This window comes from Eschrichtius robustus, chromosome 11 (genome assembly GCF_028021215.1).
Source record: "Eschrichtius robustus isolate mEscRob2 chromosome 11, mEscRob2.pri, whole genome shotgun sequence".
NCBI classification, from domain to species: Eukaryota; Metazoa; Chordata; class Mammalia; order Artiodactyla; family Eschrichtiidae; genus Eschrichtius; species Eschrichtius robustus.
In genome coordinates, this window is record NC_090834.1 from 108,689,356 (window position 1) to 108,699,701 (window position 10,346).

Genomic DNA, 10,346 nt, shown 5'->3' on the forward strand with positions numbered 1-10,346 from the left:
AGCTGCTGCCGGTAGTCTTGCCTTTAGAGGCGTCCACATTCATGATTTCATTTGATGTTCACAACAACCCATTTTACAGACGAGAAGACTGACCAAGAGGAGAAAGGATTTGCCTCAAATACTGAATGCCACCAACTCACTTGTACTGAGCGCTTGCTGCATGCCAAGCCCTTTGCTGGGCATAGCATCATCACATTTAGTCCTCACGACAACACGTGAGTTATCTGTCTCTGTTACAGACGAGGAAACCAAGCGAGAAGGCGCCCAACGTCACGTAGCTGCGGGGGATGGAACCGAGGTTTACCCAGGAGCAGCTGGTCCTCAGAGCCTGAGCGCTTAACCCTGTTCTGTGCTGGAAAATTAGGGGCAGAGCTAGGCCTGGAAAAACCCCAAGTCTCCTAATTTCCAGCCTAGAACTATCCTGTTTCTTTTTTCTTTCTTTCTTTTTTTAAATTTCCAATTGTAGCAAAAAATATACAGAAACATAAAATGTACCATCTTAGCCATTTTTACATGTACAATTCAATAGCGTTACATACGTTCACATTGTTGTACAACCAACCTCCAGAAGTTTCTCACCTTGCAAAACTGAAACTCTATAGCCATTAAACAACTTGCCATTCCCCCCAGGCCCTGGCAACCACCATGCTCCTTTCTGTCTCTGTGAATTTGACAGTTCTAGGTTGGAGCTGTCCTGTTTCTTAAAAGCCTGTCTCTGTTTTGCTGTTGAGCCATCTGTTCTGTCAACGAAATGAGTCTGGACAGCCAGGACTACAGGAGTTCAGGGGAGGGCAAGATCTTTGGGGTGGGGTGGTCAGGGAAGGCTGCCTGGAGGAGGAAGAGGAGGGCAGGCCACCGAGGTCAAGCATCCCTGAGTCACCCACAACACCGCCTCTCCACCCGCCCTTTGGTTTACAATGGCCACCTCAGCAGCACCAACCTTTGTCCCCAAGTGAGCTCCTGTCAGGTGGGTGGAGGCACCAGGCCATCTCAGAAGGCCAGGGGCTCGCCAAGGGGCTGGAGCAGTCCCGCGCCTGCAGCCTCCAGAACCATGGGGACAGGGCTACGCAGCCAGTCCTTGCGAGGACCACGGCCCTCCTATAGCAAGCTCCAGGAGCCCTGGGGGAGGCCCCTGGCAGGCCGACTGCGCCGGGCGCTGAGCCTCAGACAGGAGCGTGAGAAGTCCAGGTCCTCAGACGGAGGCCCAGAAAGGCTGGACGCCCCCGGGCAGGAGCAACTGCCAGGGAGCCTGGGGGACACAGAGCAGCTGATCCAAGCTCAGCAAGAAGGCAGCCAGCGGTGGCTGAGGCAGTATCAACAGGTTTGGCTGAGGGTTGGTGGATGGAGGAGTGCTAGAGGGGAGGGGGAGGTCCCCAGGAGAGGGACCCAGGGCAGCAAAGGCTCAGAGGCAGAAATGTATGGGGCTGTAGATCAAAAAGATAACAGAGCTGTCTGGGGAAGGGGCTGGAGAGAGAGAGATCCAAGAACTGTATTTCAGGGGGGCCTGAAGGCCTTTGGGATTTATCCCATAGGCACTGGGGAGTCAGGGAAGGTTTTAGGACAGGTGGGTGATATGGTCAGAGCTGTTCCGAGATGATCAATCTGTCAGCTTGCTGGATGGGTGGATTTTGCTGGAGGCAAGAGATCAGCCAGTACAACTTCCCCAGGGTTACATCTTGTGCTCCCCTCTCCCCCGGAAAAGGGGGTGATCGGCCCCCCCGGGGTGGGAGCTGCGGGCTTCCTCTAGGAGGAAGGGTGGCTAGTGAGCCGTGCTTCTGTCTCTGGGGTCTACCACCACCTCATGGCTGTAGGTGGAACAGCACCTGAAGCCCACCACCCAGTCCAGAGACCTGGGCCCTGATCTCGCCCCCTCCTGTCTTGCAGAAGATAAGGAGAAGGTGGGAGAGCTTTGTCACCAGCTTCCCCAACGTGACCCTGAGCCAGTCGGCCTCCCCACAGCCCTCGCTGGGCACCACCAGCTAAGGATGCTAGCAGCGGTGGGGGTCCTCACTGCACCTGGATGAGATGGCACGACCTACCTCTTTGTGGCCCTCTGGACTGTGAATGGAGTGACCCCCTCTACGTGGACTGTTCCCCTTCCTTACATGGCCCGTTGAGGCCTCTGTCACCAGGACAGAGCTCAGTGAAGCCAGACCCGTGGCTGAGAGCCTCTGGCGCATCACCTGGTCACGGGGCCCCAGCCGCCCTTCTTGCCAGCTGCTAGTGGTGGGCGGGGCATGGGCCTCCCTCCCAGAGGGTGAGCCCATCCCCAGGGCAAGGACTATGTCTTGTCGTGTATTGTCGTGTACTGTCCTCACAGTCTCCCGATGAAGGAAGCCGAGGAAGCCTTCCCTCCCTGTGCGAAAGAGAGGAAAGCTGAGGCCCAGAGGCGGGAGGGGATTACTCTCTTTGGCATCTCTGGCCCCGCCCCTACCCAATGCCCAACACTGCGTTGAACACAGGAATAAAGGTTGCTGAACTGAAGTAAATGATTTTCCTACTGACTAACTTGCCCCCAGTCCTCTCCCAACCCCCTGGGGGCAGGTGGGGTCCAGAGCTTCCCAGATGATGGGGCAGAAGCACCAGGGGCAGGTCCCCAGGAGGCTGGGCCTCTCCTGCCACTTCTCTGATTCTCCCTGTGCTGACCTCAAGCCAGCGTCAGAGGGCCTGGATCTCACCAGCTCCTTGCCTTTGTGCTCGCCCCCATGAGGCAGGACTTACCCAGAGGATCAGAGAGGGCAAGGGGCCCACCCAGGGCCACACAGAGGGCAGGGTGTGACCCCAAAGAGCCTGAGCTCTTTGAGAGACACTGGCACCTCGTTTGGGGTCCCTGGGGCTCTCCCAGCTCAAGCAGACCCAAGGTCAAAGGTAAGGGAGCAGCTGCAAGCATCCTGGTGGAGGGTCTGTTCTGGGGTGGTAGGGGAACCTGAGGGCCCAATAGACAAAGGGGAGGTTCCCTATTTCCCCAGAGCCCAGAACCCTGGCAGAGCCATTCAGGAACAGGAGGGGTCCTGGGAAAATTTTGTCCCAGACAGTCACCGGGATGAGACCAGGACAAGACCGGGACGTCAGGCTTGGCACCTAGACTGTGGGAGATCCCTGGAAGCTTCCAACCCAATTAGTCACAAACTTTAGATGCCCCCTGCTCAGCCTCCTCTGCAGTATCCCCTGCAGTAGCCCCTGGGGTGCCTCTGGGAGATGCTAGGACTCCAGGGAACATAGTTTGAGTCCATGGCTCTGACAAACCCTCTTGATGTCCAGAGGACGAAACTGAGGCCCAGGAGGGGTCATCCTCTGCGTCTCTGCCCTCCAGGCTCATCCTGGCTTCTTTTGTCCCCAGGGATTCTCCAGCCTATCTCCTTGCTGGTCTCCTTCTACTTGTCACACTCTGTGACAAGTGTGTCCAGTTATAAGCTTTTGTCATCCACAGGATGGAAAGTTCCACAGGGACCTGGCTTGCTCACCACTGGGACCCCAGTGCCTTGCTCGGGGCCTGGCACATAGTAGGTAGTTGTTGAGTGAATGAGGGACTGGCCCAGGGTCATCCAGTTGATGGCTGAGCTCCACGCGGGTGGAGCATTTCCCACCTCAGCGTCGTCAGCAACCCCATCATCAGGGAGCACGTCTCCGGGGCCCCTAGCAGAGGCCGTCGCCAACACACACACACTCTGTTAGGTTGTTTCCAAAGACAGCAGCAACCATCCCTCCCATGGGGCGTGCCCTTTGGCATCGCCGTTGCCACACCTCCCAACAAGAGGGGTATTCTATGTATTCTACTTTCCCTTGAATCTGGGTAAGCCCTGAAACCTGCTCTGACCAATAGCGTGCAGTAGAAATAGTGTTCTGGGACTTCTGGGCCTAGGCCTTCAGAGACTTTGTACCAATAGCTTCTGTTTCTGCCCTTCTGGAAGCCGGCTGCCGTGTGAAGGAGTCCAGGTGATCCTGCTAATGTTGGAAGGTGGCACCCAAACAGATAGGTCCATGTTCTAATCCCCAGAACCTATGAATTTTACCTTATTTGGAAAAAAGCCTTTGCAAGATATAATTATTTAGGATCTTGAGATGAGAAAATCATCTTGGATGATCAGGGGGCTAAACCCAATAACAAGTATCCTGATAAGAGGGACACAAAAAGGGAAAGACACAGAGGAGAAGGCAATGTGAAGTCAGAGCCAGAGATTGGAGTGATGCGGCCATAAGCCCAGGGTGCTAAGGATTGCTGACAGCACCTAGAAGCTAGGAGAGGAAGGAAGGACCCTCCCCTGGAAGCTGCAGAGGGAGCACGGCCCTGCCAGCACCTTGATTTCAGACTTCTGGCCTCCGGAACCATGAGAGAATACACTTCTGTTGTTTCAAGCTACCAAGTTTCGGGAATTGTTACAGCAGCCCCAGGACATTCAGACAGTGTGTTTGCGGCCAAGCTTGCACCAGGAGAAAGTGGGTGGAAGTGGCATGCCTGCTCCTCCAAGCCAAGGCGTGAAGTCTCCCTGCCCAACCCTCCATGCTCCCCCTCTTCCCTCACCAGCCGGCCTGATGCAGAGGGTCCACGGGGACCCTATCCAAGGCTAGGGGATGGCAGTGGCACTGAAGCAGAGCCCCCCTGCCACCCATTTGGACTGTGATATGGGTGCAAAATAGACCTTCATTGGGTTAAGCCATTGATTTGGGGGCTACTCGTTATAGCCACAAGCCTATTGCAACTCATCCCACATCAGCATCGTGTGGAAACTCTGAGAGGGCAGGACGATTCACTCACTGCCAACAGCTCACCTGGGACAGTGTCTGCCTCATTGTAAGTGCCCAGGAAGCAGTTGTTGAATTACTGAAACAGAGACCTCAAGGATGAGTAGGAGTTAGCCTGGCCAGAGGAAGGGATGAGTGTTTCAGGTGAGGGAGGGGCCTGGGCAAAGGCCTTGAGGCCAGAGGGAACGCGGTGCATCTGGAGGTGCAGACCATTCGAATGGGCAAGAATGCAGCAGATGCCCTTGGCTCAGCAAACGGTCCCCCTCCCCCGAAGTGCACTCTCCAAGCTTTGCCCGTCCTGGTTTCGTCAGCACGGAAGACTTCACTCTCATGGTGTGGCAGCCCATCAGCAAGCAGACCCCAGAGGACACGGCTGGTAGCGTGGACACTTGTGGGGGGATGTGGCTCCCCACCGAGGCCTCCTCATGTTGGCGGTCAGTGTGGCCCAAGCACAGAGGGCACTCCTACGGAGCAAAAGCCCTGGGGGCTCTGAGTCTATCCACCCTGAGGCCAGTGTCTGCCACAGTCCCCATAAAGACATCCTTGATGAGTCCGTTTCATGCTTCTGTGTTCTCTTTCCACTGCCCACAGAGGGCAGAGCCTCCCAGTCCTCTCCTGGGCCGTGGGGTCTCAAGGACTGCTCGTGGGGGTCTCAGAGCCCAGAGCTGGAGGGGCCTGATTCCCTTCACCCCCACTCCCAGCTCCATTCTCTCTCCTGCTCCACGTCCCTGCCACACGCAGCCTCTCTGTGCATGCTTCCAGAGCTGGGAGGCTCACTGCTTATCAAGCTCTGATATCTCGATGTGACCTCTGCCCTCATGGAGCTCACGGTCCTGCTGGAGAGGGTCACAGACAGACAGACAGACAGATGACAGGCTGCTCTGCTACAAAACAGAACGAGTAAGTGCTCACGGGGCAGCGTGGTGAGGCAGATTGAACAGGAGTTGCCGATTCCCGAACCAGTGTGACGCTCTGGGCTTGGCTGGACATCTTCCCCAGCTTCCTGAGGCCTGCAGCCATGCCAGATGGGAAGAGGCTGCGAACAGGTGGAAAAAAATATCCTGCAGGGAAATGGGGCCGCTCGGCTGCACTAATGGGGAAAGCAAAGGGGCGAGCAGGGAACACTGTGTCCCCAGGCACCTTGTGAATTCAGGCTGGAAGGGCCCTCAGGGTCCAACAGATCCAGGCCATTTATTGTACAGATGAGGAAACTGAGGCTCCCACAGCAAGCCGGAGGCAAGACTTGGGCTCCCCTCCAGAGCTCCTGCCTCCCCGCTCAGAACTCTCTGCCCACCTGCCCTGTGTGCTCCAAACCCCCTTCCTCAGGGTCACCAAACTCAGTGGGTCCAGCCAGTCAGGGGGCCAGGGCCGGCCCAGGCCTGGGTATCAAACCTGGGACCCAAGCCCCTATCCAGCAGCTAACTTACTGTGTGACCTTGCGCCAGTCGTTACCCTCCTCTGGTTTTCATTTTCTCCTCTGCAAAATGGGGGCTGTGATCTCTGTGTCTTCTCTGGGCTGAAAGGCAGGTGAGGTGGCAGGTGTGCAATATCTTTGCAAACTGAGGTGTGCTGTGTCCTGAGAGGGAGCACCAGCATCGCCCCCTCCCTCCTCATCACCCTCACCATCAGGCTGAGAGCAAAGTGAGTAAAACTCTGTGGCCGAATGCCCGGGTTCTGCCACTTACTTGCTGGGTGACCTTGGACAAGTTGCTTAACCTCTCTGTGCTTTGGTTTCCTCACCTGTTCAATCGAAATAATAACGGTCCCTCCTCACCCAAGTTAATGCATGGAAAGCACTAAGAGCATTTAGCCCTGGGATCTTAGCAGCCAGTTCCAGGACGTTCTCCCTGCATGACCCTTCTCTGAGCCTCAGCAGTCTTTCTCTGGGAAATGGGGGTGTTAATAATAGCACCTGGCTCTAGGTGTCTTAGGGATGAGATGGGCCAAAGCACGCATGCGCTGAGCCCAGGGCTGGCCCACGGAAGCGCCCTATCAATGAGAGCCTCGGGAAGACTGGCCCTCAGAGCCTGCCATGTTCTCAGCTCACCTTGGCCGAGCTGGACCTTGGCAGGGTCGCAGGCGTCAGGATCCAGAAAAGTGGGCCCAGCCGCAGACCAGACGGCTGCCCTGGGGCCTCCCACGAGGTGGTCTCTTTTAGTGCCAATGGTGGATTGGGTGTGGGAGAAAGGCCTCTCTCCTCACCCTACTCCACCCACTACCGTAGCTGTCACTGAACCCTCCCTGCCCCTACCGGCTGCCAGGCCCTGTCTCCCTTCTCTGAGCTCCAGGCACAAGCAGTCAATTCAACCAACACTCAGCAAGTCTCAGTCAGAGCCCTGCTCCGTTGAGAACTTCAGAAAGGACGACGTGCATAGCCCTCCAGACCCCCTGGGGTGACAGCCCTGTTGATGAGCCAGTACTCCAGAGCTGGCCAGGGAGCAGAAGTGCCCAGAGAAAGGCAAGCTTAGCTCTTGGAAGGTGGGCATCACAGAAGGCTTCCTGAGGAGCGGACAGCAGAGCTGAGTGTGGTTCACCCCGTGGAAGGGTTGGGGAGGGCGTGCCAGGCAGAGGGAGTGGCACGTCTGGGGCATGGAGACGTGGACCAGCTGGAGCGTTTGGAGATCGAGGCATAACTCAGTTTTGCTGGGGAAAAAATGGGCGTGGGGGAGGTGAGGACAGACAGACAAGGGACAGGGCTCAAAGGACCCAGGATGGCACTTCACCCAAGGATCGCCAGTGAGCCGTGACAGGCTTCTCAGTAGAGGAGGGAGAGAGGTAGCTTAGAGAGATTCCCTGGGACCACTCCAGCACGGAGGATGGGGGTGCCCACTGGGAGGGGAGCAGACCCACTGTGTTCCCACGTTGCAAGTGAGAGTCTCAGGGTCGGGGGTGTGGGGAGGGAGTGGCTCAGCTGTGAATAGTATTTACATAGTCAAAACAATGTAACCAATGAATATCTAACCAGAACTCATAAGGTATTAATAACTATATTGGGAGGGTGGGTGAGGGGTGATCAAGGAGGGCTACATCGTGATCTTTCATAGTAGAAGCCAACAGATAACGTCTACATTTGAAAAACCAAGAATTGCAATGAAAGCGTATTATCTAGAAACACGGAGGTAAATCCCAGAGGAAACACCTCTGGGCTGAAGCCACGGGGGGCTGCCATGGGGATGGAGTGGGAGAAAGCAAAGGAATGTTAGTTTCTTCATAAGTTTAGACCATTTTATTTATTTATTTTTTTGATTTTATTTATTTTTGGCTGTGTTCGGTCTTCGTTGCTGCACGGGCTTTCTCTAGTTGCAGTGAGCAGGGGCTACTCTTCGTTGTGGTGCTCGGGCTTCTCACTGAGGTGGCCTCTCTTATTGCGGAGCATGGGCTCTAGGCACACAAGCTTCAGTAGTTGTGGCACGCGGTCTCAGGAGTTGTGGCACGAGGGCTTAGTTGCTACGCGACATGTGGGATCTTCCCGGACCAAGGATTGAACCCGTGTCCCCTGCATTGGCAGGCGGATTCTTAACCACTGCACCACCAGGGAAGTCCCTAGACTGTTCTGTGTTTTAAACGAAGTACATTTATTGCTTTGATAGTAAAAATGAAATAAAAATAAATTTAATATAGATTTATAAATTATTTCTGAGGATACGACCCCATGGCTGAAAGGATTAGACATTTGGAAATAAGTCTCCTTTGACCAGGGATTGAACCCGGGCCCTCGGCAGTGAAAGTGCAGAGTCCTAACCACTGGACTGCCAGGGAATTCCCAGAAATAAGTCTTTTAAAGTCATTTTAAAAAGCAACACAGGATAATTGGCAAATTTGGAGTATGATCCAGATATTGGATAATAGAATGTCATCACTGTAACATTGCCTGAATTTGATAGTGTGGCATAAGAAATATACATTTGGTCTCTGTCCCTAGTTCCTGGCACAGAGCTCCTAAAACCCTTGGAATTTCCTTAGTGAGAGAGATGATAGGAGCATCTTTTGTTATTTGTAATAAGCCCCTTTCAACCATACCTGAGTTTATGTAATAAGGGGATGCTGGGAGGATGGCGACTGGTTGCCAGAGGAACCAATCAGGTGATTAGAAGGTTGGAACTTTCAACCCCACTTCCTGATATCTGGGGAGGCGAGAGGGGCTGGAGATTGAGTTCCATCACCAAAGGCCAGTGATTTAATCAGGCATGCCAACTTAATGGAACCTTCACAAAAACCCTAAACAATGGGGTTCAGAGAATTTCCGGGTTGGTGAACACATAGAGGTGCTAGGACGGCAACACTCTCAGAGAGGGCATGGAAGCTTCCGGCCCTTCTGTATACTTTGCCCTATGCATCTCTTCCATCTGGCTATTCATCTGTATCCTTTATGATAAACTGGTAAACATAAATATTTCCCTGAGTTCTTGCTAGCAAATTATCAAACTTGAGGCGAGGGTCTGGGAACCCCTAATTTATAGCTGGTTGACCAAAAGCACAGGTGCCAACTGGCAACTTATGACTGGTGTCCGAAGTGGGAGCAGTCTTGTGGGACTGAGCCCTTAACCTGCGGGGTTTATGCTAACTCTGGGAAATTAATGTCAGAAGTGAATTGTAGGATGCCAAGTTGATGTCTGAAGAACTGGAGAATTGTTTAGTGTGAGGGAAAACCCCACACATTGTGTCAGAAGTACTGTGAAAATAGAAGAACGGTTTTTCTTTTAGATGGTTATGGAAAAGAGTTCTTAGCAGGTTCACCCTGAAATATTTAAGGGTGAAGGGGCTTGATGTTTATTTATTTATTTATTTTTGCTCTGTTGGGTCTTCGTTTCTGTGCGAGGGCTTTCTCTAGTTGCGGCAAGCGGGGGCCACTCTTCATCGCGGTGCGTGGGCCTCTCACTATCGCGGCCTCTCTTGCTGCGGAGCACAGGCTCCAGACGCGCAGGCTCAGTAGTTGTGGCTCATGGGCCTAGTTGCTCCACGGCATGTGGGATCTTCCCGGACCAGGGCTCAAACCCGTGTCCCCCTGCATTGGCAGGCAGATTCTCAACCACTGCGCCACCAGGGAAGCCCCAGGGCTTGATGTTTGAAACCCATTCTCAAATGACTTAGAAAAATATATCTATATATGAAAAGAGCGTGAATGATAAAGCAAATGTGGCAAAAACTGGTAAATCAATGAGAGTTCATTGCACTATCCTTGCGACTTTCCATAGGTTTGAAGTTTTTTTTCAAAATAAGAGTTTTAAAAAAATTAAGCGACATGATAGCATCATAAAAGGAGAAGCAAACAGACAGTATATGCCTCCAGATGGGAGAAACAGTACCACTTATGAAATATTCTTGCCCAAAAATGTCAAGCCTGCATTTATCAGCTGCAGTTCTAGATGCAACTCCCAATTTATAAGAACCCCTGGGGATGGAGAATCATGCTGAACTACACCATGGGGCAGCAATCAGCAAGTTCTAGACTGCAGTGATCCCTACAGATAAAACAGCCAAGGTTTTTTCAACAAAATAAATTGCAAAGAAAAAGAAAAAGAGAGAGATGGAGGGGGAAATTCCAGAGTAAAAGAAACCTGACATATTAACCAATCACAGTGTATTAACCCTATTTAGATACT

At 53.3% G+C, this 10,346-nt stretch overlaps 1 protein-coding gene across 1 annotated transcript; it reads left to right on the forward strand.

Annotated features, from left to right (window-relative positions):
- The first annotated feature begins 1,008 nt into the window (after positions 1–1,008).
- C11H11orf86 (chromosome 11 C11orf86 homolog) lies at positions 1,009–2,457 on the forward strand. Its single transcript, XM_068555417.1, has 2 exons — positions 1,009–1,321; positions 1,885–2,457. Exons 1-2 carry the CDS (start codon positions 1,052–1,054, stop codon positions 1,981–1,983), a joined length of 369 nt encoding a protein of 122 aa, XP_068411518.1. The 5' UTR covers positions 1,009–1,051; the 3' UTR covers positions 1,984–2,457.
- The last annotated feature ends 7,889 nt before the right edge of the window (positions 2,458–10,346 follow it).

Excerpts from the sequence above, each read along its gene's own strand:
- C11H11orf86 (XM_068555417.1), top strand. The coding sequence starts at position 1,052 with ATGGGGACAGGGCTACGCAGCCAGTCCTTGCGAGGACCACGGCCCTCC. Across the intron at positions 1,322-1,884 it reads GGCTGAGGCAGTATCAACAG|AAGATAAGGAGAAGGTGGGA; the intron begins GTTTGGCTGAGG and ends CCTGTCTTGCAG.